The 25,012-nt window shown below is 50.1% G+C and overlaps 10 protein-coding genes across 10 annotated transcripts; 3 read left to right on the plus strand and 7 right to left on the minus strand.

The window, feature by feature from the left end:
* Positions 1-721: 721 nt before the first annotated feature.
* On the minus strand, positions 722-1,388 carry NUU61_007436 (E2 ubiquitin-conjugating protein UBC13; the record flags this gene model as incomplete). The annotated part of the gene is made up of 4 exons (XM_056657961.1): positions 722-897; positions 967-1,098; positions 1,170-1,258; positions 1,336-1,388. 4 exons carry the CDS (start codon positions 1,386-1,388, stop codon positions 722-724), a joined length of 450 nt encoding a protein of 149 aa, XP_056510761.1.
* A 496-nt stretch (positions 1,389-1,884) lies between these two features.
* Positions 1,885-6,237, plus strand: NUU61_007437 (Mtc5p; the record flags this gene model as incomplete). Its single annotated transcript, XM_056657962.1, has 1 exon — positions 1,885-6,237. One exon carries the CDS (start codon positions 1,885-1,887, stop codon positions 6,235-6,237), a length of 4,353 nt encoding a protein of 1,450 aa, XP_056510762.1.
* A 522-nt stretch (positions 6,238-6,759) lies between these two features.
* On the minus strand, positions 6,760-7,562 carry NUU61_007438 (peroxiredoxin family protein; the record flags this gene model as incomplete). Its single annotated transcript, XM_056657963.1, has 5 exons — positions 6,760-6,795; positions 6,864-7,007; positions 7,068-7,231; positions 7,303-7,415; positions 7,516-7,562. 5 exons carry the CDS (start codon positions 7,560-7,562, stop codon positions 6,760-6,762), a joined length of 504 nt encoding a protein of 167 aa, XP_056510763.1.
* A 585-nt stretch (positions 7,563-8,147) lies between these two features.
* On the minus strand, positions 8,148-9,249 carry NUU61_007439 (mitochondrial carnitine/acylcarnitine carrier protein; the record flags this gene model as incomplete). The annotated part of the gene is made up of 5 exons (XM_056657964.1): positions 8,148-8,777; positions 8,828-8,863; positions 8,923-9,020; positions 9,077-9,088; positions 9,150-9,249. The coding sequence occupies 5 exons, from the start codon at positions 9,247-9,249 to the stop codon at positions 8,148-8,150; spliced, it is 876 nt and encodes a 291-aa protein (XP_056510764.1).
* Positions 9,250-9,588: 339 nt separating this feature from the next.
* NUU61_007440 (pyrroline-5-carboxylate reductase family protein) lies at positions 9,589-10,452 on the minus strand (the record flags this gene model as incomplete). Its single annotated transcript, XM_056657965.1, has 1 exon — positions 9,589-10,452. One exon carries the CDS (start codon positions 10,450-10,452, stop codon positions 9,589-9,591), a length of 864 nt encoding a protein of 287 aa, XP_056510765.1.
* Positions 10,453-11,371: 919 nt separating this feature from the next.
* On the minus strand, positions 11,372-11,623 carry NUU61_007441 (uncharacterized protein; the record flags this gene model as incomplete). Its single annotated transcript, XM_056657966.1, has 1 exon — positions 11,372-11,623. One exon carries the CDS (start codon positions 11,621-11,623, stop codon positions 11,372-11,374), a length of 252 nt encoding a protein of 83 aa, XP_056510766.1.
* A 764-nt stretch (positions 11,624-12,387) lies between these two features.
* NUU61_007442 (tetratricopeptide repeat domain-containing protein) lies at positions 12,388-15,747 on the minus strand (the record flags this gene model as incomplete). The annotated part of the gene is made up of 3 exons (XM_056657967.1): positions 12,388-14,737; positions 14,808-15,227; positions 15,281-15,747. 3 exons carry the CDS (start codon positions 15,745-15,747, stop codon positions 12,388-12,390), a joined length of 3,237 nt encoding a protein of 1,078 aa, XP_056510767.1.
* A 2,787-nt stretch (positions 15,748-18,534) lies between these two features.
* Positions 18,535-20,025, plus strand: NUU61_007443 (uncharacterized protein; the record flags this gene model as incomplete). The annotated part of the gene is made up of 1 exon (XM_056657968.1): positions 18,535-20,025. One exon carries the CDS (start codon positions 18,535-18,537, stop codon positions 20,023-20,025), a length of 1,491 nt encoding a protein of 496 aa, XP_056510768.1.
* A 1,583-nt stretch (positions 20,026-21,608) lies between these two features.
* NUU61_007444 (uncharacterized protein) lies at positions 21,609-22,183 on the plus strand (the record flags this gene model as incomplete). The annotated part of the gene is made up of 2 exons (XM_056657969.1): positions 21,609-21,891; positions 21,963-22,183. The coding sequence occupies 2 exons, from the start codon at positions 21,609-21,611 to the stop codon at positions 22,181-22,183; spliced, it is 504 nt and encodes a 167-aa protein (XP_056510769.1).
* A 158-nt stretch (positions 22,184-22,341) lies between these two features.
* On the minus strand, positions 22,342-24,745 carry NUU61_007445 (uncharacterized protein; the record flags this gene model as incomplete). Its single annotated transcript, XM_056657970.1, has 7 exons — positions 22,342-22,832; positions 22,901-23,260; positions 23,322-23,595; positions 23,647-24,185; positions 24,246-24,487; positions 24,535-24,657; positions 24,711-24,745. The coding sequence occupies 7 exons, from the start codon at positions 24,743-24,745 to the stop codon at positions 22,342-22,344; spliced, it is 2,064 nt and encodes a 687-aa protein (XP_056510770.1).
* Positions 24,746-25,012: the final 267 nt, after the last annotated feature.

Here is a 25,012-nt window from a genome sequence, read left to right on the forward strand (position 1 = left end):
TGACCTATTTCCCATTCTCTCATCGATTACGACTGTGTTGATTTTTCGGTTTGGAGTGACTCTTGTGGCGGTTATATACTCGATGGGTGGCTTCCATTTTCAATGATTGGCCTACTAATTATTTTGATAGTCAACTTGTTTGTGATTCTACTACACTCCAAACATTCTATCTTTGGACCTTTGCGGGCTTCATTCAGGTCAATTTACGGTATAATATATATAGAAATAATCATCCACGTCAGATTGCCCTACGGACCGGGCGTATCCTGCTCCACAAGGATCTCTAGATCTGACATCAGCACATATGGCCTGGTCGCGGATACCTCACTGAAAGGAGACTCGTCCCAAGAGTCTCGGCGATAGGACATTTCTCTTATTGACCACTTCCCACAATATCTCCCTTTGTAAAGCGTCGACAGACGTCGAGTCCATCTCGCTCTAGAATGCTGATCGACACATCACCTTCTGAAGTAGCTCGCAAGTATTTTTGGATGCAAATGCAAGCTGCTGATAGACCCAGAAAATACCCTTGATTCTATGCAACGCCATTTGGAATAAGCCATGGCAATCCAGCCGAGCATAACAACAAGATACGACGAACGGGCTGGCGCTCAAATCAACGCGGAAGCTCTTTTCCAGTCAATAAACATACAGCATTCAATGCCTGCTATCGCCAAAGAAATGTCTTTTTCTTCATGGTCACATCACATTGGATCAACGCTCAAGTCATGGCATGCGTCCGAGTCCACTCCTTCGCTGTTTGAATTGCCGCGGGCTCATCATCCTTCCAGCGCTGGGCCACGTCGTTGGCAAGCGGATCATCAGGGTTCGGAGCCCCAAGCAGGGCCTGGATCGAAAGCAGAATTGTACGGATCTGAAGAGCGGGGGACCAATTGTCTGCAAAAAACCGAGGGTAATTAGAGATGGGCGCCATTCTCTTTCAACAGGAATAATATTCCTGCTTACTCTTCAACACGTCCAAGCAAATTCGTCCTAGACGATCAATATTGGGGTGATAGATCTTGGTCAGAAAGCGGATTTTCGGCGGGGTCATCGGATAGTCGTCCGGCAGGAACAGCTCGAGACGGAAGATTCCACCTGAAGTAAATCTTGTTGGCAATGGGAACAAATCGACAAAGATTCAAATATATGCCCTGAGAGATGCCCACCTTCATATGGAGACTGCGCGGGTCCGTGGATCGACACGTCAAAATACCGTAGGTTATCTTCGTGGGGCACGGCGTTGATTCCAGGCACTCTAGAAACCAACGATGATATAGTTAGCAAATCGTCACATTGTTGCAAAAGATAAAAAATACTGCGAGGACTCCGTACGGTTCTGCCATCAATCGTTCCGTCTCCTTAATAATTCTCTTGGGCAAAGCCATGGCAACCCCGCTTATCGACACTCGTGTCGAACTATTCTTGCAAGGGTGGAATATGCTGTCTCAGGAAATACCCAAGTAATAGGTGCCCTTCCCAGCCTTATCGCCGTAGAAAAAAATAGAAAAAAAAAGAGGGCCGAGGGGAGATCGGAGGAGCAAACACGCCGAAACTTTGCAACCGACGTAACCGCCGAGGGGCCCTGCATGGCGGGGTGCTGTCGCTTGCCGTATGCCACGTGATAAGCCTATACACCGCCACACCTCGCCACAACAGCTCATCTCGGTGGCTGGTGCTTGCATCCACGTTATCTCGTTATCGCAGCTCGACTCTCCTTGATCCAGCTGTCCCACAATGGATGAATAGTGCATGACGTTCAACATGGGAATTGTGTCCATATATATGCATGCTCTTCCAAATTGTATATCAACCCCTGCGCGTCTTCGAGGGCGCGGAACAACACGCGATTAGGTGCAGGCAGCAAATTTCCTCTCCGACAAGATGTCGAGCTCCATAGAGCCCAGGCCTCTCACCTCGGCCTTTGAGAGCCCAACATTTGATGAGGATAGCTCATTCCATGTGGAACAACCTGTTGGGTCCATGTCCATCTCCCCCTGCGGACGGGACGTTGTTCTGGCGTCCAAGGAAGGCCTTCATGTCATTGATTTGGACTCGCCATATTCTCCTCCCCGGTACCTGCCACACCATACACCGTGGGAGGTTGCTGATGTTCAGTGGTCACCATTTGCAGCGCGTGACTGTTGGGTGGTCAGTACCTCCAACCAGAAAGCGTTGGTGTGGAACTTGGCCATGAAAACCTGGCAGAACTCTATCGAGCATGTGCTGCATGCGCACTCGCGCGCAATCACCGACATCAACTTCTCGGCCTCGCATCCCGACGTTCTGGCAACTTGTGCCGTGGACAGCTTCATCCACTGCTGGGATTTACGTACTCCTTCGCGACCTGCGATCTCATTCTCGGATTGGTTCACTGGTGCGACCCAGGTGAAGTGGAATCGGCAAGATCCCCATGTCGTCGCCAGCTCTCATGACCGATTCCTGCGAATCTGGGATGATCGCATGGGTGCATACCCCATCAAGTCCATTGAAGCGCACAACACCAAGATCTACGGCGTCGACTGGAATCGTGTCCGGCGAGGCGCCTTGGTGACTTGTTCCCTGGACAAAACCATCAAGTTTTGGGATTACACCTCTGAGAGCGACAAGCCTGAAAAGCTGATCCGTACACCCTTCCCCATTTGGCGAGCGAGAAACACGCCTTTTGGATGGGGTGTTTTGGCCATGCCGCAGCGAGGCAACAGCGATCTCCATCTCTACAGCCGGCGAGCCGGCGAGGGATCTAAACCTGATGAAGATCTGCCTCTGGTTCATAGCTTCCCTGGACACAAAGGACAAGTCAAGGAATTTCTCTGGAGACCGCGCGGGGGCGTGACGGACGGCATTGATCACCGGGAGTTCCAGCTTGTAACCTGGGGAACAGATCGAGAGCTCCGTCTGCACAGAGTGGACCCGGAAATTCTCCGAAGAGTTGGCTATGAAAAAGGTGAATCATTTATTTCCACGCGCAATGTGACTCGCCTAGGTGCGGTATACCGAAGTTTCCGCGACGTGAACTCCGATTTGGATTTCGAGGAAGTCGAGTCCTCATCCTCCACCGGCCCGCACTACTTCCACCCTCATTCTTCTACGGGAACAGGGATGAATGCCCTATCTGTTCCGCATGCTAACGCGTGGACTCGCGGAGGCCATGTTGATAGTCGAGTTGGCATGCAACCTCGATCAAATTTGAGAGCTGACACCAATCCGATTGCATGGATGCGTGGTGTGAAGATATCGGGCTGGGATATCGAGACTTTGGGTGACGAAATCAGCCACGTGGGTGAGAAATTTACCAAGGTGGTATTTGAGTCAGTAGATGTTCGACAGAGAAAGATATCGATCGCCCTGAATGGGCCTTGGGGTGCTGATGGTGCTTCTTTGTTCCTGAAGGTGGACATCAAGTTCCCAGTCAGCTATCCCAAGAGTGCCATCCCAGCATTCACATGCCAGAAGACAGCGGCGGTTACGGATGAACTGGCCAGAAATATCACTGCTGAGCTGCGAACAATTGCGGAGACTCACTTGTCCCGCAAGCGAGGATGCCTCGAAGGAGTTGTCCGTTATCTTCTGGGCGAGACTACCCTTGAAGAGACTGTTGCGTGGATTCTTGGCGAAACCGCCGACAATGTGAAATCCCTTCTGAATGGAGACTTGATGGGTGACTCCAGCGACGAAGACGAAGTAGGCATGACGCAGAGCCAGGAGCTAGGAATGAGTTCTGAGCTGCTTCGGCCAGTCAATGCCAACGTCATGGTGCCCGTGGCCAAAAAGTGTGGAGCGCTGTGGGCGAACGACGGCCGTCTGGTGTGCTTTTTCCCGCCCAAGAAGGACAAGTCGGCGGCTCTGTTTGAAAACCTGGGCTTCAAGGAGATGAGCAGACTATCCAGAAACGATAAAGTATTTGAAGGGTTTGGTCGTCTGCAGACCAGCTCCCCCGGCCCACGCATACCCGGCACAATCACCAGTACGGATGATGGTGCCTCGGACTATTCCGACGACTCATACTCCGAGACTTCCAGTTCGTCTGGCTCGTCCGATATTCTTTCTGGGCTGCCGACTCGCTTTCCAGCCCCACAGACCTGGCGGAGTGCCGGCAGCATGGGAATTCACCGGCCGCGGTCTACAGATAACTCCCAACGATCCACTGGAGGTGCAGCGACCGCCAAGTCATCCGAGACGCCGCAGAATGTTGTCTCCATCCACGACCTCAGCGATTTGCTGCCGGTGAAGCGAGAGTTGGCTAGCAAATACCGCATTTGCGGCAAAGGGACTGATGTCTGTGCTCACAATGCTGCTGTAGCCCTGGACGCTGGCTGCCACGAATTGGCCCAAATCTGGAGCCTTATCAAGTTGATTTTGCATGTCCAAAGAAACCCTGGCACTCTTGGCCCGGGTCTGGGAGCAAGGCACCAGCAAAGAAAGGGCATTGGGTTCGACCTGCCCCACGGCTTAGGGAAAGACGGACTCTATAAAGACCTCGCTGGCAGTGTCATTCAGTGGGGTGACCACCCGCTGGGCAGTCATTGGCTTGTACCCGCCCTCTTTGAGCATTTTGAGCGCATTGGTGATGTGCAGATGGTGGCTATGTTGTCGTGTGTGCTTCTTGAGGCCAACTCTGAAGGACGTTCAGAGCGCCCGCAAGAGAAACTGCGTTCCGAGCAGCGGGATTTCTCTCTGGATTTCTCATCTGTTGCATCGACAGTACAGAACAAATCCCAAACTACAACACCCATATCGTCTGGACCTAAGGACTCTCAAGTCATGCCTGTGATCCAGAGCTCGGCACGGTCATCCGGCGAACTCCAGCGCGTCGACTCCACGCCCCCTTTCTCGACAGGCACAACCCCTCCTGTTATGTCTCGTCCACGGGGTTTCACCGCTGACCGAAAATCACTGAGCCACAACGTCTCTATGGCCGCGTCTCCTGATCAGCAGTCCCAGCCGCGGAGTGGATCCGGATTTGGGTCGGTACTGGCATCCTCTTTGTCTCGCTCGTTCACCTTCGGACCGTCATCCGCATCCCCACCCGCGCATACCCTGAACAAGAAGAAACCAAGTCCAATGGAAAGCCCAAGTACAGCAACGGCACCAGGGGTATGGCCTACCAACAAAACCTCTCCTAAACCTATCTCAGCGATTCCTAGTTATCTAACCAAATCATCAATTCTCATATCACAGACTCACTCCGACACCGAAAGTGACCGGCCGCCTCAGCGTGCCAAGGTACCCGCGAGGTTCAAGGTCACGTTCAAAAACCAAAGCGCATTCGACGCGGACTCGTCCACGCAGGATTCCTTCCTTGATCGGAACAAAGAATGGCTATACCGGTCGTACCGCCGCGCATACGCCAACTTGTTATCGATCTGGGACCTACCCGTGCAGGGAAGCGAGGTCCTCAGGATTGGCGCAGTGACAGACCGCGTAGACGATCTGCACGCCAGTCATTACTGGAACAGTCACAGTTCCACAATGACCTCGTTCAAGGATCCCGCACCGGACCGCAATCTCCAAGGCCTCGACTTCCAGCGCCACTGCGCCAGCTGCGGCCATGCTCTGCAGCTGTCTATCTTCACCTTATCGCCTCTGGCGGCTGACTCCCCCTCGAAGCGCACCCGCCAAAAGACCCCATTCCGTCGCTGCCCGAACTGCAAGCCCCGCCACCCGCTGCCAGCCAAGCTCCCCTGCGTCATCTGCGGGGAGGTTGTGGACGGTATGCTGGTTCCTTGTCTCAGCTGCGGCCATGTAAGCTGCTTCGACTGCCACCGCCAGTGGTTCCTACACGCGGGCGACCAACCCGACCGCCCCTTGGATCCATCCGATGGCCCCCATCACCACCATCAATACCCTCAAACGCCTCCGTCCTGCCCTACTGGATGCGGCTGCAACTGCGCCGAGCACGTCGCAGCCGACGTCCCCATGCCCACATGGGAACAACCACACTCCCCCGGCAACGAGCCTGAGAATTCAGCCAACCCCCATCGCAGCCACACACACGACAAGCGGCATCGCAGCCGGCAATCAGATCCCGTCGCGGCTGATCCCGCCGGCCCAACCACGTCCACTGCCAAGGTCGGCGTTGGCCAACATGAGGATGACCTGGATCTGTGGCAGGAATCGTCGCCCTTTGCCTCTCTTGCGCGTGGCATGGGCGGTGGGTTAAGTCGGGGCTTGCGTCCGAAGGAGGAGCGGCGCAAGAACAAATCTGTTGCTATTGCTACGATTCTTGATTCTTGATTCTTGATTCTGGTGCTGCACTGGAGTTTTTTTCTTGAGCTGTGATATCCATACTTTTGTTTTATTTGTAAGATACCATTGAAGTATACACCGGCTGCTGATAATCATAAATGATATCATGTACTATTCGTCAATCACGTTAATTTTCTAAATCTACGAATTCCAGTAGTCGGCATTCATCTGAACTGCCGACTCGTCGATCCCCCGGGCTGAATACCGACTGAGCACAGACCGGTGAGCACAGGCCTCTCGGAGTATGTTAAAACATCAACACTTCCCTGATCTCTATAAACAATACAAATAGACCCGCAGATGATTCATAGCTTCATTAAAATGTATTTCTCTAAGCTCGGCCAGGCAAAAGCAAGTACCGGGGGCGATCTAATATCTATGCCTGCTAACAGCAGCGGGGACGGAAAAAACCCCGTGGGAATAGCCCACTGGAAGCCCCGAATCACCCCATGAAAACATTGTGCCGGTCGTCTAAATCCATTGTTGATCCTTGGAAACCACGGGTGTGGTTTACAGGTGCTTGAAGACGGTTTCGGCGCTCGAGACCTAGAAACGGGGGTGCGTTAGTATAGAGAACACTCATTGACTGAGAAACAGAATATTTTTGAACTTACATCGAGGGAGTTGCGGGCAGTCTCCTTGGCGGCGTAGGTGACCTTGCCGTGGTCGAGGACGATGGCGTAGCGGTAGGTACGGCCCTCCTCGTCGGCCCAGCCGATGCTCTTGGAGAAGGCGGCCTCGGGGTCGGAGAGGAACAGCTGTGGGACAGTCAGTCAGATATGTGGATGACACGAATTGCCATTGGGGAGTTGACGTACAATGTCATCGCCGGTGACACCGTTGGCCTTGCCCCAGGCGCTCATGACGAAAGCATCGTTGTAGGCGAGGACGGCAACAACGTCAACACCCTTGGCGCGGATCTCGGGCAGCTTCTGGATGTACTCGGGGACGTGGTTGGCGGAGCAGACGGGGGTGAAAGCACCTATAGGAAGCGGTCAGCGTGAGAACCTTGCAGACGGGGAAGAAAAGGAAAAGAAAAGAGCGGTGACGAACCGGGCAGGGCGAAGAGGATGACCTTCTTGTCGGCCCACTCCTTGGAGGCGTGGTAGTTGATGGGGATACCGCACGAGGTGATCTCGCCCTTGTCCTCGGACCAAGGGATGTAGCTGATGAATGGGTTAGTTGGTGAGTTGGCGGGATGGCGGGATGGTGGGGGGGGGGGCAAAGAAGAGGCCGAAGAGGGAAAAAGCAACAAATCAAACTTACGAGAAGGTCACATCCGAGGGGAAGCTGTCACCGGTCTGGAGAGGCATGATGAATTGAGTAAATGGGAGGAGATTCGAAGATCAATTGATGAAAAAGTGGTATGGGGAAGAGAAAGAAAGAGTTGGTGGGAGAGGTGGGAGGGAGGGGCAGTTTAATAAGTTGAGGGCATCTACGCTTACACATTTCGGCCCATCGGGATCGGCCAGGGGCACCTTATGACGAATGAAAAGTGGGACATGGCGCTCCTTATGAGGTGATTCCAAGCAGAAAGATACCGAAGCTCGTGGATTATCAAGAAAGACCGCCCAGAACGAGGCCCCACCGCTGATTAACTGTTATCTCTGAGTAAGTTCGGACATCCCACTTTGCCTTAGATACCTTATATATCCGTGGATATACCGAGAAATCGATCAATCGATCAAAGATTGATAATATTAAGCTCAGAATCAATCAGGGGCCAAGTGTCAATTGTGCCTAATTTCCGTGTCCATAGATGCCTGCACCTCCAGGCTAAAAAGAAGCCATTCAATCATGTGATCCAACGTCGGACCGTTTCCACCCTGTCGCATCGGATTAACTATTTCTCCAGTGACCAAGGCATCTGCTTGGGTTGGCAGGCAAAGAAGGCTCACTTACACCACAAATGTCCCCGCAGAAACAGGCATCGCTCGACACAGTGTTGGCCCCAGACCGCGGAAGAACCCTTGAAACCCATCAACTTGCCAGGTTTGCCGCACGGCGTCCCGCATGGTGCGGTAATTTCGCTCGGGGCCAAAGCCGTCCGTCTGCATCTTACTCTTGACCACATCAAACGGATGGTTGGCCGCCCAGAGAACTTCTCCAGCAATTCCTCCACATCCGGCCACTTTCCAGGGTGCAATATCTTCGCGACGTTGATTCTCCCTTGCCATCATCTGACCAAGCAGGAACTCGTACGCGGCAAACCAGATCCCGTAACTGTGGAACTCGCGCAACATGGTGGGAATTTGCCCACGATAGAGACCCGCCAGGCCGGCTTGGCGCAGTATCTTTTGCACGCAGTCTCGTGTCCCGGAGTAGAGTTGTTGTGAGGATTCTGAGCGCTGCGTCTGCAGTCGGATTCGAATATGCTCCACAGGACCCGACATGACGCTGTTTACCAGACCGGCCATACCCCCGGCAAGATAGATCTGTTGGAAAAGGAGACGTTTTGTGTCATCTGAATTATTCTGAGATGCGAGCATACTGGAAAAGCATTGGAAGGAGGTAAAGACCATACTGATCTGTTTTTGGGGTGAGTTCTTGAGCTTGGGCTTGTGAGGAGGACACCTACGCAGGCTCCTACTCCTACTAGCGGGGCCGTGGATCCCTGCCATATCGTGAGATCAATATTGTCCTGTCGCCTTTCTCACAGCAAAGGGAATTTACTTTATAGAAAGCCAGGGACCCTTCCCGAGTCCAGACATTCCTCGCCATCTGCAGCGCACCCCTGGCAGCCTGGGTTTGCATGCGGACTTTGATGATGTCTACCAGTTCAAGTCAATGAGTTGCAAGCTAACAGCAAAAGTGCGGAAGTACTCACCAAACGGCTGCCCTGTATGCAAAACATGCGTCAATATACTAACCATGTCTTGGGAGAAGTGTTCTGAACCCACCGATTAAAACCTGCGCTATCCCACCCGCAGCACCCACCATCACCTCTTTAGCTGTGTGCGGAATGACTTCCCTCTTCCTGGGCAACAATTCAGCATCCATTCTGGATTTCTCAGCTGGCTCTGGCTCTATCCAAGTGATGTGTTTGGCAAACGAAGGCCAATGTTGAATTTCAGGTCTTTCGAATCTTGCTAGGCTTTGCTGAAGAAGAACCATGGTGATATACATTGGCCTTGGCTCTATGCAGTTGTAGATAGTGCAGACCCCACTAAATACCGGACAAGGTGACCGACCTTGGCATGTCGGGGACGGTGCCCGGGATCAGCACGCAGCAAGAATTGTGGATTGATACTGCCAAAAACAGCTGTAAAAAGAAATGCAAGAAATTTGAAATGTTGATCGATCAAAGCAGTGACCACATGGGTATATTCAGAACTCATTCTAATGTCTAGTGTCGTTGACATGCTCCGTCGTCTCCATGAGACGAGCCAGGGTAACAGCTTCTCTCAGCGCTCGCCCAACATGCCCTCGCACCCCAGCCTCTTCCATAACCATCAAGCCCCCAATAGTGCAGCCCTCGGGGGAGGTACCCTGGTCCCTCAGCAACGCAGGATGCACCCCACCCTGCAACATAGTAGCCGTGCCTTGCATTGATTGAAAGATCATGGTATGAGCCAGACCCCTCGGCATCCCGACAGCCACAGCGGCATCAATCAGCGCATCACAGATCACCGCGAAAAAGGCCGGCGTCGACCCGCCAACCGCCGTCGTCACATTCATGAGCCGTGCATCCACATGCACCGGCCGGCCGATCTGCCGGAAAATGGCGGTCGTGATCTCAAGATACTCTATGGGCAGCGCAGGCTCGGATGCTTCGATTGCCGTCAGCGACTGCGAAACTTGCGCTGCGATGTTGGGTAGCGTGCGCACCACCCAGGCGCGGCCGTTCGTGTTGATGGCTGTGGTTTCGCTGCCGTAGAGTCTCTGCTCGAGTTTTTGGCGCGTCCAGCCTGCAGCAATGCTGATTAGGAGCCTGTTGGCTACCGCCTCGCGGAGTCCTTGCTGTGAGAGGAGTGTTTCAATATCCGCTGGATCACTGCCCAAGATGATAACTTCTGATTTCTGCACTGCGGAGATGTTTTCGCCCCGGGTCACTTCTACTTTGTCGAGATGTTCGGAGAAACGCTCTTTGAGTCTTTCCTCTGAGTTTTGACTGCGGACGCAGGCGATGAATCGAGTGAAGGGGAGTTTGTTGGCTTCTTCTGGAGGAGCATTGAGCAGCCCATTTAGAATGGCCGTTCCCATGTTTCCTGTTGCAGGTCAGTGCGAGATTCGACCATGACCAGAATACTATCATACCACAGCCCAACAGGCAGAGAGTCGCATTATTGGGGATCGCCATGATGAAATAGAATGAGGAAAATATTCAGAAGTTGAAAATAATTGTTGTGTGTTCAGATGGGGGAAAGAAGAAGAAGAAGAAGAGGAAGGATGTTTACTTCTGTAGTTTTCCCCTCATCGGATGCCCATCCGTTTCGTCCACATCCTCGTTGGGATCCACAACCAGCTCGACGGCAACTCGACATAATATAACTCGTTTATCTGCGAGTACGTGCTGAAGAAGTGCTTTCCCAAGACAACGCTTTGTTGGGCGTACCCAAGTTGGACCAATATATAGATGCTTCAAATTGTCAAACTGCATGGTCTTCGAGCGCAGCTTCTAACAAGCTCTTGTATGCCAAGGGCCTTGTTAATAGAACAAGCCAAAGGACATGTTGTGGAGGATCAGAAGCGACACATTGTGTCCCTGCTTGATTCCAATGAGGTTGCTAAATGACTGACCCAAAACCCTTTCATCATTTTCGGTTTGAGTGGAATCAGCCTATTGAAGGAATGGAGGATGAAGTAAGTGTTTAGCTTTGACAACTACGAAGGTGAATTGGAGGATGAATAAAAGATTGTCATGTAGAATCTAGATCAAGATTATGGACAGAAACCCATCATTACTAGAGACACGTTCGACTTCAAAAACTTCCAAATTCAATGAGCCAACACATCAGAACAAAACCAGTCAATCAAATCCCAAAGCGCCGGACACTCTGCCACAGATGATTATGATGCAAATCGGTTGTTTATCGCATCTGCACTGTTGTCCAAGATTGCATATTAGCATCGTCAAGACAGCCACATTTGCCCTGAATCATAATCAACAGGCAAAAATGAACTAGGCCACAAACCCAATCTCCGAGCCCTCTGAACTCGGGGGCGTGTCACCACGGCATGCGGGACATGGGCCGGGCTTGTTGTCATCGGCTGCATAGACGCGCCGAGGAAGATCGCGAGTGCGGCCATTTGGGGCATCGCAGAAGGACTGATCAGGACGCGAGAATGAGATGTGGCAGCGTTGAAGGTGGTAGGCGTAGACATGCCCACAGCCACGTCGGCCGCGGAAGCAGTAGCAGAGTAGCTCACACATCTGTAAGAAGAGTTAGAAGTATGCCTTTTGAGAAGAGTGACAGATGTTTCTGAAAGATACGTACCTTGCTTGTTGGTTAGTGTTGGTTCGGGTTGTGGAAAAAAGGTACGCAGGTGGAAGAAATCTGGATTGAAAGTATCAGATGAGAGTAGTGAGAGTAGACTGATACTTCGAATGATTTGAATGATGGGAGGATTCGGATTATTTCATAGTGTTGTTTACAACAGTATGTCTTAGTGCAGACTTGAGTTCATCCTTTGGTGCGGCAAGTACAAGGTTCTTTGTTCTTTGATACAATGAGACAGTCTAGTTGAATCATTAAAGGATTGTCAAAGAACTTTGACAATAAGATATCAATGAATTGATAAACCACCCTTTGAGTACCAGAGAACAATGGCATTGAATTGCTTTTGCCTACGCCTTTCTTTGGCCTCTGAATTTAGGACTGCTTCGACTGAGTTGAGACGCTTGCCCCCGAGAAGATGTCAGTATCAAATCCCCACTAGCGATCTCTACTGGTATAAGGCAGAAAGTAGTTTAGACCTTTTTTTTTTTTTTTTTTTTTTTGATTTACAAGGACATTGGTCCTCTTTGAACACGAGTAGTCTATTCATAGACCTGATCCGGAACCATACCAAGCTCATTATGTCCCCAGGCTGAGACCTCAAACACCTTTGCTATCCAAAAATAGAACTAAAGTCAACCTAAAACATACCTGCTGCTGGATTACCCCGATAAAAACCGGCCAGGTTCTTGAGCACTGACTAGCCCTGCTTCTCAATCTCAGCATCAGCACATTTCATCTCAAGAATTTCCCGCTTTTCTGCCTTCATTTTTCTTTCAAGAGGATGCTGTGTCAGACTGATCTTTCGAAGCCCCTCAATTATTTCATCGCACAGCTGAATGCTCTCATCGAGTCTGCCTTGTAACCTATAGCACGATGCAAGTTTAATCATCGCCCCAATTCGATCCGGATGGAAATCACCGCGGTGGGAGGAGAGATGTCGCTGCTTCTCAATTACATTGACAAGCGTAGTCTCTGCCTCGGAAAACCTCTGGTCTCCGATGAGGATACTACCAAGGACCGTTCTCCCCATCAGGGTGCCGATGTGATCTTCGCCTAGGTTGCGATCCGCGATTGACAATGCACTGCAAACAAGTTCCTCTGCTTGAGCGTGCTGACCAAGGGCAGAATTAACCCTCGCCAGATTTGCCATTGCAAGGAGGACGTATGGGTGTTCCTTGCCAAGCTTGCCTTTGCGGCAGTCGAGGATTTGCTGCATCGTCTCTAAAGCCAGTGGTAGGTTTTCTTCCATTTGCAAAGCGAGCATGGCCAGATCTTCTCGCACGTGCAGTGTCTTTAAATGCGTGGAGCCTAATATCTCACACATCCCGTCAAAGGACAGATTGAGAAGTCTCTTGGCTTCGTCGAGATTCTCGTAGAACTTGGCAAGTGTTCGGCCAAGACTCCCCATGGCACTCAAGGTGTCTTCATGTTTGAGGCCCTTTAGGTTCATGAGACCTTCGACGGCGTGTTGCTGAAGCATCCTGGCCTCACTATATCTTCCTTGCTGCCATCTTGTTTGACCTAGAAGATCCATGGTCATCAATGTCTCATGGCTGGTGGGCCCCAGAGACGCAAGACAGGCCTGAAGGACGCCATCCTGCAGATCCGATGCTTCGTCACCCCTTCCCTGGTTCCAATAGGTAAGTGCCAGTGCTAATGTAATACGTCGCGCAGCATGTTGACCCAAGCCAAGGACCTTGTCTGTGTATCTTTTCACAGCCAGTTGAAGCGCTTCTGCATCATTCCATCGGCCATTTTGAGCAAACACAACACTGAATTTGGCGTTCAGAAGAGCTTGGGAACGACCAAAGCTTGACCCAGCTCCAGGCCACTGCAGGAGCCCATACCAGCGGCGTTTTCTATTCTCGGAGATTCTCCGCTCCGTGGCTTCTTGGCAGCTTCTGACATGATCAATATGAGGGAGGATATCTCTTCGAAAGAGCTCTTCGGATTCAGTGTTTTCGAGAGGCGGGAGAAGAATTGAATGCGCTAGTGTCGTGGCTGCTACATGCGCCCATACAGCTTGCTCTGTCGTGCTCATATCGGGTCTTTCTCGGGCCCACCTGTGGACTAGAGGGTGCATCGAGTAACTATCGTTGGATTCGTGATGCGTGATCAGAGACATTTGAACAAGTTCTCTGAGCGCATAGCGAACTCGTATGTCATCGAAAAACCCTGATTCTCTGCCTTCTCGTATGACCAGCGGCAAGGCAGGAGGGCTGCGATCTTGGGCAATGAAGCCCAGTATAGATATGCGAAAGTTATCGTATCTCTGCCACCAAGTTTTTGATTGACTGGAGTTCTCTTCATCTGCCTTCTCCTGTTGGAGCTTCTCAATCCCGCCATTCAGCACGGCCTTCTTCAAGATGTCGAAGCGGATATTCTTGAAATACAGGAAAGAGAACAGCTTTAGCAGTTGGATTGCATCCTCCGAAGGCTCTGTTCCTTTCTTTTCAATGCCCCTGTAGGACACCTCGTATGTTGCAAGCGCGCTCATATATTGCTCGTATTTGTCGCCAGAGTCCAACGATGATTTCGGTGTCCGGCGGATCCGCTCCCAATCCTTGTCGTAGAACACCAAATAATCTTTGAGAGAACATAGACCATTTCTGATCGCAGCACCAGCATGGACCAAGGCAAGTGCCAGAAAGCCCAGTTGTCGGGTGATCTTGGTAGCCCATGATGAAGAGTCGGCATCCCATGGCTCTGTCAATCGAGCAGCCCGCAAGAGAAGAGCACTGGCGTCGCCATCTTCTAGCCCTTGAAACTCGAAGAACCCTGGACCAACATTGCCATATATCTTATGTGCTGGGTTGCGTGTCGTGATGATGATATGGCCTCTGTCGCCCTTGGGGAAGTACTCATGCAAGTCAATGCGAGGATCGTCGGCGTTGTCGATGAGCAAAAGCCATCTTTCTTCGCGGTTGGACAGCCAATGCATGGCTGCACTGTGATTAGCCTCTACCTTGCCGAACTTTGCAATCTCGGCGTATGTCTGTTTCATTCGTTCATGGGAGCTCGCATCGACCCAGAAGACTCCCCAGAAGCTATCGAGAACATGTCAGTGGGACAATGTTTCCGCAAGAAATAAAGACATATACAAAGAAAAGCGCGTACCTTTCTCGATTTTGCTCCGCAAATTTAGAACAAAATTGCGTCTTTCCCGATCCACCCATTCCATAGATAACAAAGCGCTGCTGTTTTTGTGGCTGATCAACGGACGCCATTAGAAAGTTCTCTAGTTTTTCAAGGAACTGATTTCGGCCTGTATACACGCTGCTGACAGGCTGGGGAATATCGAAGAATTTGTTTGGCGTCGTGATAGAAACCGCCGTGGCAACAGATTGTACAGCATTTCGAAATTGCTTGACCCTCGATAATGCTGCAATATCCTCCTCATCCCGGTCTAGATGTCTTTCGCCGGATGATTTGAGGTGACTCTCGAGGGCCACTATTTGTTGTTTAAAGCGCAGATCGAGGTTTCGCAGGTCGGTGGATATTTCATCGAGCGTGTCTTGAGATGTTTGGTGATTATACCTAGAGAAGTATTAGCTACCCACCCACAATAGGCAAATATTGATGATACTAACAGACTGATTCCAGTGAGCAAGATCTGAAGGTTTTGTTTTTCAAAAGAGAGTCTATCACGTAGTCCCTGCAGCCTTGGGACCTTTTCACGTCTGCGAAACTCTTTTTTCAGTCCGTCAAGCCCTCCGGTGGCTGTAGAGCGAAATTTGCCATGAATCTCTTGCACGAGATGTTCGAGTTGTGTTGCTATATCTTGGCATATAGCAAGGCTTCGTTCACAATCTTTCCATAGGTTTTCGAGACTAGCTGCTTTGAGACGGGAAGTGATTCGATGCGCTGCATGGGTGGTTTGAAGGCTCTCTTCGACCGTGGAGACAATGGTCCTGAGTGATTCCACTTCAGTTATCAAGGAGTCAATCTCTTCTTCGATGGCGGCAACGGCGGCCGGGATCTCCTTTAAGAACTTGATGAGACGCCAACACACGTCTGCGAGTGAGACAGCCCCTGTGGTGATTGAGATTGGATCCATTCCATCGAAGGTAGTGACAGTTTTGAAGTGATCAGGGGAAACATTGGCTGTTGGTTTCTAGTGTATAGGAAGGAGGGCTAATAAAACAACCGATAGATATGAATGGGTACTTTTGTCAGGGAAATGAGATATTGCATTTCTTGAAACATTGCAAGTTTCTAGTTTTTGGGCAGTCCATGTTATTGGAAGATCGATTGTGAAGCGCCACTAGTCGGCGGCAGAGCAACAACCTGTTTGTTTTGGCGGCTGATCAACTTCTTTTTTCAGCGTGATAACTGCAGCCTGGTGCATTAATCACATTTCGGCGATTCAGAGGATCATCAATCTTGCCGCTGATTCTACTCTTGAGTCTGCTCACATGTATCGCAAAATTATCGGGAGCCTCTACGATCGCTGTTTATGAGTAATCGGTTTAACAACTGTGGATGAATCAAGGTACTGAAATAAAATGACTTCGCTCTCTTCTGATCTTTTAGCAGCGTCTATCTTTATAAAGTGGCAGGTATAAAAGGCTGATAAATTCCATTGCTGAATGATATCAGTTTAACTAGCATTGGTAAATAAGATATATCAAGATCCTTGGGATAAATTTTATCTCATTAGATATATTAAGGCAGCGGTCGTCGCTACTATAATTTTGAAGCGATCGGGTAGGTTCACAAAGAGTAGACCTTAGAGATCATTTTTTGCACTATCCCATGGAAGAAAGAAGCACTATCATGCAATGAGGGCCTAGTATCCAACCGTTCTGTGGTCTGGTGGCCCGCACTCTGCACCTTAAGTCAACTAGACGATACAGCGACAATAGGGGCGAGTACAGACGTCTTTTGTGGGTAGAAGAAATATTGGCAGACAAACGGTCGAAAGTTGCAAATTCTAAGGCTACCTAGCTATAGGTAAAAAATGTTAGTAAAAGAGCAATCAGAGGGGAGAAAGGGTCTACCTACAGTGATAGGTCAAAGCAGGAGGTCGGGGATTCAAGTTAGTTACCTGTTTTCCTATATTAGAAAGTGTAAAGTAAGCCTGTGCTGGTAATAGTCTGCTTCGGTGGAAGTAAGAGTTGAAGACAGCAAATCAAGTTTGAAAATTTGATAACATCGCAGAGTCTAGCAAGGAAGAGAGAGAGAGAGAGAGAGAGAGAGAGAGAGAGAGCTTCGGGTGTATGTATTTCAGTTTAGAATGAAATAGTTTCTGAGCTCAGACAATAAATGCTTGCTAAGCTAGAAAGTCCTTGAGTTGCTCATGGGGCCAGATTTCCTGGCGCGATGCCCCGCAAGTATGTCATTTGGTAGAGGGTTTGTTGGAATTTGCAAGAGAATTACAATATGCTATTGTTATAATGAGAAACCACAAAGAATGAGAGTGGCCAAGATCCAAGAACATGCAGAACACACTGAAAATTCTTGAAATGCCAAGATCATAGTTCAACGTTTCAAATCTCATTGCCGATCCCTCAGCCCTGGAAGATCGCGGAAATACTCGAGAGTGTTTCAGCTTTATTTTGCAGATCTTCCTTTCTTCTTTTTTAGAATGTGTATTCCAATGTAGGCGCAGGGGAGAGAGAATTATCGGTGGGGTGGCGGAGCTTCGGTAAGATGGAACGAAGGGGGCAGTGATGCGATAATTATAGATGACTACGAATGAGACGATCTCTGACATCTGTCACAGATCGAGAAAGATCGAAAGGAAGAGAAAACAAACCGTTAGTAACAATTCCTTAAGGTATCTTGAGCTTGAGACCCTTGGAAATAAGCATTCCCAACGTCTTGTACCTGCATATTGGCTCAAGCTCCACCTATTTCTCTACATATCCAGTCGCACCATATACCGGATAATACTAATCATGCTAATGTTTATATAGATCGTAGAACAGTCTTTTTTTTTTTTTTTTTTTTTTTTTCAGTTTACTAAAAGAATAAACTGCAAAAACCCAGGGGCAAAGCATAAGGGACGGTCATTCAGCGCGTATAACTAATAGGCTTAAGATCTACCCAGGTCGACGAGTTGATGTCATTTGCTCGATTCGCCTCGGGGGCCAAATGGGCGCTCCAACGGGAACAAGTGCGGTTTGCGGGGGATCTTAAACAGGCTAGTTCCACGGTGGCAAGCTGTGAGGTGCATCCGTGGATCGTGATCCTCTTGAGAGTATCAAGAATTTCTTCCCCCTCTGATCCACTGCAATTGACCCAGTGCGGCTGTCCACCCCCCTGAACCCTCCAAGCCTTCGAGGTATTCCCCCGTCTAAATATATCCCAGAAATTGATCGCGAAAAGGGTTGATGATTCCTCGACACTTGCCCGACCCACAAGTGGGGGCTTCTTGACAACGGCCTATAAAATCGAACCCGGTCGCAACTTCGACTGAGGGATCGCTGACGAAAATCACCCCCTGCTTTCTGTTACCGGGTGGCCCGCATAAAACATTATCCCAATGGTTTTAGGCCAGGAAAAGCGTGTGCGCCTGAGACAAAGTCGTCCAAAGGTTCGCACTGGCTGTCAGACGTGCAAGTATGGGTTTTTCCCCTTCGTCACCCTGGATTTTTCCTTCCCGCGAACTTCCTCCCCTCCGCAGACTCTCTGACCATCTCGTAGAGCCCGACATAAAAAATGTGATGAGACCCGCCCGGCGTGTCTTCGATGCACCAACAGCGGCCGGGTATGCGATGGCTACGACTTGGTCCCGGACCGGCGCACGAAAGCTTGGCGGGAAGAGAGCGAAGCCGATGCATCATCCATCAATGAAGGAGCGATTGTGCCAAGTCATTCTGGACCGATACTCCCAAGCCCCATGCGTACTTTAATCGATGCAAGTCAGCAAAACCTGACCCAGACTGAGCGTTGGCACTTGGATTCCTTTCGCAAATGGACATCCAACTTGGTCGCCGGCTATTTCTACGACGAGTTCTGGCAGAGGCTGGTGCATCAGGTCAGTGAAGACCAACCAGCAGTTTCCCATGCTGCCATTGCCATCAGTGCGCGGCATGTCGATTTTGAGCAGAAGAAATCGGGCCAGCGCTTCGACGGCGAGGAGAGCTCGCTGGTGCTACAGCAATGCAATAAGGCCATTACCGGGCTCCAACAACATCTGGGGACCGGCCAGCTCGGTCGCTCCCACAAGGAGGTCGTTTTGGTCACCTGTGTCATGTTAATCACGCTCGCTCTGTTCCAGGGGGACGTGTACACCGCCGGTTGCCATCTGCAGTCTGGGGACCGATTGTTCATCGAATGGGAGAAGAACAACTTCGACAATAGTTCTGCCGGGCCGATCTTGAAAAAGGCTTTTGCCCAACTCCATCTCCACTGGTCGACCTTTGCCAACCCCAAGGATTTCATTCGAGACGATCATCCTTCGATTCCTTGTCTACTCATTGACGATCGTCACGCGTTCTCTGCGCTCTCTCCCGAGCCCGAGCCCGAGCCTCCCGAGATTTTGGAAAAAGTTAGTGAACTCACGGTGATGCTGGGATGGCTCGTGTTGCAGAGTCATCCCCAGGGGTTTGGTATCTCCACCTCTCGGACATTTCCAGGAAAGGGAGAGGTTGCAGTGCTTAGCAATGTCCGCCAGTTTCGAGGTCAATTGAAGGCGAGCGAGATGCTTGGTGGAGAAGCATTTTCACAACGAGATCAAAACACCCTGATGCTGATGAACCTGTGGAGCGAGGTTCTCTATACCAAGATTGTCATCGCCCAGAATTCGCCTGACCACCCCGAATACAACTACGAAGATCCTCTCCCTCACTTCCGCCGAGCCATCTATCTCGCCGCGCTCAGTGTGAGCTATCCCACGCAACACTCTTCCTTCAGGGCTGGAATCATCCCGGCCATCTTTTTCTGTGGATTTCACTGCCGCGATTGGCACGTGCGACAAGAGGCATTGCGCCTGCTGCATGAACTTCAAGGCTGTGACCAGCTGGCCCAACGAGGGGCTTTGGTCTTGCCGCGAAGACGAAAGCGCCAAGAAGATATTTTGACGACTTCAGCAACGGCTCTTGTATTGGAACGACTGATTGGGATTGAATCCGAGGGTATCGAGCCCGGGGAGACGATTCCTCAGTCTGCTTATATTGATTCAATGTGCGCCGAGATGCAGCCCGACGCGCCCGGAATTCAAATATGGTATTATCGACCTGGACTTTCGGGACTTGGAAACATCGTCAATGAAAACCAATTGTGGGAAACCGAGTTACTTCCCTACGCAAGTCCAACATTCTTGTCTCAGACCATATCCGAGGGTGGGTCTTCTTGCAGCAAATCCAACTCCAATTCCCCGGTGAATTGATTCCGAACTTGATACTCTACTTCTTCTAGTAGATGGGCAGTCTTGATGTTGGTCTTTCAACCAATCTCGAGCAGCATTCAATTACCCCTTATCTGGGGGGTTTTAAGCGCCAGATTCGAGTTCCGACACTGCCACTTTTGCCTCAACGCCGCTCCCTGGGGGATTCTTGATGCAGACGTTAGAGCCGGGTCAGCTCCTGGAATTGGGGCTGCGTTTACCCCAGCAGATCGTTCTTCCCTTACTGCAGCCAAGCACGCTCATTGGCTTGCCTCTGGATGTAAGCCAGAGCCAATGGGAACTGTTGTTTTGAGAGAGACAGCGGCCGAACACGACTTTATAGGGAAGAAAACGAGGGCACAAACCGGGGACAACCTTACGGTGTGTTGATATCAGTGTTGGAGCCCAACCCCCACCATACTGTTGATTATGTATATATTTTTATTCCGTGTGTATTTTAAGCGAAATTTAGCCTTTGTCTTTCTCTATATTACCCCAAAGCAATCTACTGCGGTGGGTCCAAGATCACATTTTATGTCTATGAGTATGAGACTGGAACACCATGCAAGAGAAACAGGACACAAAAAACAAAAAATAAACAAAAAATAAACAAAAACACAAAACAAAAGATATAGGCTCTATTATAAAATACCTGACTCCAATACTTAGATCACTTCACGACTCCTCACAGCTACCCAGCCCACCAGCAAAGCGAAGATCGGACGCCCCAACTGCCTTGGCAATAGACTAAGTGTGCCACACTACATAGTGGAGTCCAATCCCCCGAGATTGCCGTGGTTTTTATAGAAACACTTCTAAGATGTATATACTGCGGAATGGGGATGTTTTGGGAAAAGGGGGGCCAATTGGATTATCCCAAGCAGACGGTTTGCGATCCGCGACACGTGTGTCCCTCCAGCCTTGTGGAGTCTCTATCACCAAGATACAGCCAAGTACTAAAAGTGCATAGCCTCATGCACTGGTGAGTGTGCGCCCCACATCCCGCTATGTCCCACTTGGGCCGTGTCGGTGAGAAATGTATCGCGTATATCCCATCTATGCATGCCGTATACCGTTTTTGGATTTAGATTATCCCACATGAATCATGTCAGTTGTCAATTTGTGAAATTTTTGGCCCATTGGCTCAGCCACCCCGAAGAGACGGGTCGCTGTATAGTCTTTGGTACCGTGGTGGATTTTCTGGGATCACACCATATGAAAGGTATATCTAGCGAAGGATTTTATCAACTCGACCAATCTGCGTCTGTGGGAGTATGGGACTATCACTGTTAAGTGAACAGTCCTTGATTAATGGAAATCTACCGCACACAGTCCGCAAAAGACATCGTGGTAATGGTAGTCTGAAATATCGAGCCCCCACAGCCTCGCAACACTAGAAACAAGGCTGGCAGCGGGTATAACACTAGAAGCAAGGCTCGCAAATAGGGGCGAAAACGCGATCTAAGAATTGAGGCATATAAAAAGGTCCTCCCAAGAAGAGGCTCTTGTTTTGCTGCATCCTTATCTGTACTATTTATTCACTTTACCTTCTGCTACAACCCCCCCCCCCCCCCCTCTCCCCAACCATGTACATCATCACACCTTTAGCCCTTCTGGGTGGTTTTGCAGTCTGTGCAACTGCGAACCGATTTGTTCGCAGAGAAGCCTCTTCCTCTTCTGCTGCTCCTGTCTCCAACCCGATCCCTACCGTTGCTCCAGCGGACCTGTCAAAGTTCACAGCTACGATGAAGGTCGACGAGGAAAATTCAAAGTGCTATATTGAACTCGATATGGCCTCAATCGGCTGCGTCGGCAACTCGAGCGATTTAATCCAATATGGCAAGCCCTCCAATACTTGCTATGCCGAGCGTAAGTGTCCAGCCCTGGCTCTTTCTGTCGTAAACTATCTTCTAATCATGGTTTTTTTTTATTCTATTTAGTCAGCGTTGGTGCCGAAGGTGATGACCATGTCTGCGGATCTGCCAAAGGGTATCTTAGCTATGTCGACCAAAACCGGGATATGGTGGGAAAATATGAGTTCCACAATCAGGATGACGTGGTCGTGCTGTTCGAATTTGATCATCAAACTGATGACAAGTACATTATGTTCAAACCAGGAGCTACTGGAACCCCGTCCCCGGCGACTACCGCAGTCTTCTGATCTTAGGGTAAGAAGCAGCTCTGCGATCTCGGACTAGGGATAATTTACGCCCTGTGAATGTACATAGCTGGGTGGTAGGCAATCTCTGGCCATCAGAAGCATATATAGATTATGAGGGATGGTATTCAGCATCTCCGTGCAGAAAGACACCACCTCTGCTACCAGATACTATGCTCTATCATCGTGTTAGACATCCACTCGGTATCAATACTCTCAATCGAGTTCGCCACCGCCATAATCTGCGCCGCCGTCAACCCAGCAGTGAAAGTGCAGTCATCGGCAATCACCGCATTGGACTCGGGCATGATATCATCAGCCTGAAGGGCGTGCGTAGCCGACGACGGAAACGAGCTCGCCAGCGGCACATGCTGGGACAAGCTGCTCTGGTTCTGCGGAAATGAAACAGGCACTGAGAGACATCGAGCCTGGTCCCTGGGAACGATGCTGAGCATTTCCTCGAGCTGTTGTAGCTCGGCTCGCCGGAATTTGGCGATCAGGTGCCCGCTTTGCACGATCTCATCGAAAATTGTGTAGGCTTTGTCCACCCATCCAGGGTGGTTATCTAGCATCTTGGTGTCGATTGCGAGGCCAATGAGGAGGACTGTTGTTGACATGAATATTGAGTCAAGATCAAATGGGAGGAATGTTTCTGGGATAAAATGATATTAGCCGGGGGGTCTAGTTTCGGCCTTATGGTATGATTTTTTGGGATCTCACCGAGGAGTCCTTCGGAATGTAGACTGTGAAGAATGCTGACGATCTGCTGGGATGAGTCCATGCACATCTGTATCAGGCTTTGGACGTTGCGCGAGGTATTCAAGTAACCCACGTAGGAGTCTGGCGACTCGAACTGTATTTTCAGGAAGCAAAACATCAATGGCCGCGTTGCCAACACAATGCATTGGTGATAGAGGAGATGGAGGTAGGCTGGGTTCCTGGAGATACCGCTGATCGCTCGATCCAAGTGCAGGGGGAAGGATAGATGAAGCTCATCGGCGAGCCCGGCGATATTCGCCAGGGCCGTTTTGGTGCTCAGAAGGAAAGTTCGATTTAGTCGTCCATCGATAGCGTAGACAGCTGCGGGCATGGTCAAAGTTTGACGATGGGAATGGATTCAGCAAAGGAAAATATAACATACTGCTGTTGATCTCTGCAATGATCCGAGACAACTTGATCTGCATGCCGAGCGCGGATATCTTTCGCGCAGATCCTGAGAACGTGGGAAGCTGGGTATACACATGGTCGTCATTGATGGATTGAGGCAACCCCATCAAAGAGGTCATTTCTCGATCCAAGATGTACACGGTCCACCAGATCTCGCGGCACCTCTCTACCCTGATCTCCCCCAGATACTCTACCGGCATCTGGGTGTGCATGCCTTGCGCCATAGCCAGTCGCATTGCTTGTCCAATCTAGGTCTGTGGTCAGCCGAGATATCTTTGAGATCGTGTTCTGAAACATACGTAGTTATGAGCAGAGGACCGATGATCGAGGGACTGTAGGTAAAGTGCAATGCAGCATAGAATCTCTGTTGATACAATAGGCTCTCGATGAAAGACACTCGCATCTGGCAAGAGTTGCAGAGCTTTGACAAAATATTCAGAGCCTGGTGGTCTGTTGTCTGGGAACTTTTGTTGTACGAATGCTTTCCCAAAAGCAAGAATCAGAAGGAAGTGGATGTACCATAGGCTTCCAGTCGCTGCTGGTCCTGGATTTGAATAAAATTCGTGCAGCGAGGTCATGAACTCAGATTCATCGAACAGATGATAGATTTGGCCGCAGCGGAATTTCACAGCATTGATCAGATAGATTGTGTGGTCGAGAGATGGGACGACCGGTATTTCCAGGGATGGGGTTGTTCGCATTCCATCCCATCCAAGGTCATATGTCAGTCCTTCGAAAAGTAAAGTTCCTGCAGGAAGAGGCTCTTGATGTATATGTTCATGTGTAAGGCTCAGGACCCTACGCGTAAACGACCAGTTCGATGATGTCCCCAAGTAAACTGGATGCAAGTCAGAATGCATTAAATAAGACACATAACTACAAAAATATTGGTACGCACACATTCTCCCATTCGCTGCAGACATAAATGCCGGCGGCCCGCTCGATAGAGGGTTTTTTAAACTCGAGGCCGCGTCGTCCAGTTCGGGTTCCGACGCATTATCCGGCACATCACGATGGATCTTCGGTTGACTGAAGATACCAGGAGATCTGTCGTCGAGATCATCGGGGCTGAGGGGACAGGGGTCGCTTTTTTCATTCTGTTGTATGCTCGCCAGCTTTTGCTCCAGCTCAGCGAGGTATCTGGTTCTTATATTAGTACAATTCTTACAACGGTAAGATTGACTCACCCTTTGGTGACAAGAATCTTTTGCTCGCTATCATCGAAGACGCAGGTCAATTTGCGTTTGGTGCAGCCATCGCACGGCTGCGTTCCGGAGCATTTGATCTTCTGCCTCCGGCATCGTGTGCAGCTGTTCGAGTGTCGTTAGCCAAGAGTTCAGTGAAGAGAAAGAACGGTACCTACGCATTCAATGAACGTTTCGCGACTTTGCCGCCCATGAGGATGGAATTGGATGTGTGTAATGTGCAAGTGGCAGAGGGCCAGGGCGCATTATCACCAATGCGGGGGAACTCTTTGGGTGGAGCCTCTCCACGATAGCACGAGATAACACTTGTATTTCAGCGCCACTGGTATTTTCCTCATGTTTGCTTGGGCTTTGTTGAATGATTGTCAGTGGCAATGGGATATTATGTTAGTCTAAGATTGGCAGAAGTTGGGGTGTTGATTCCTGGACAGCCTCAAAGGAACTGTATAAAATGCATCTA

This window comes from Penicillium alfredii, assembly GCF_028826965.1.
Source record: "Penicillium alfredii strain IBT 34128 chromosome Unknown utg000009l_segment0_segment0, whole genome shotgun sequence".
Taxonomy (NCBI): domain Eukaryota; kingdom Fungi; phylum Ascomycota; class Eurotiomycetes; order Eurotiales; family Aspergillaceae; genus Penicillium; species Penicillium alfredii.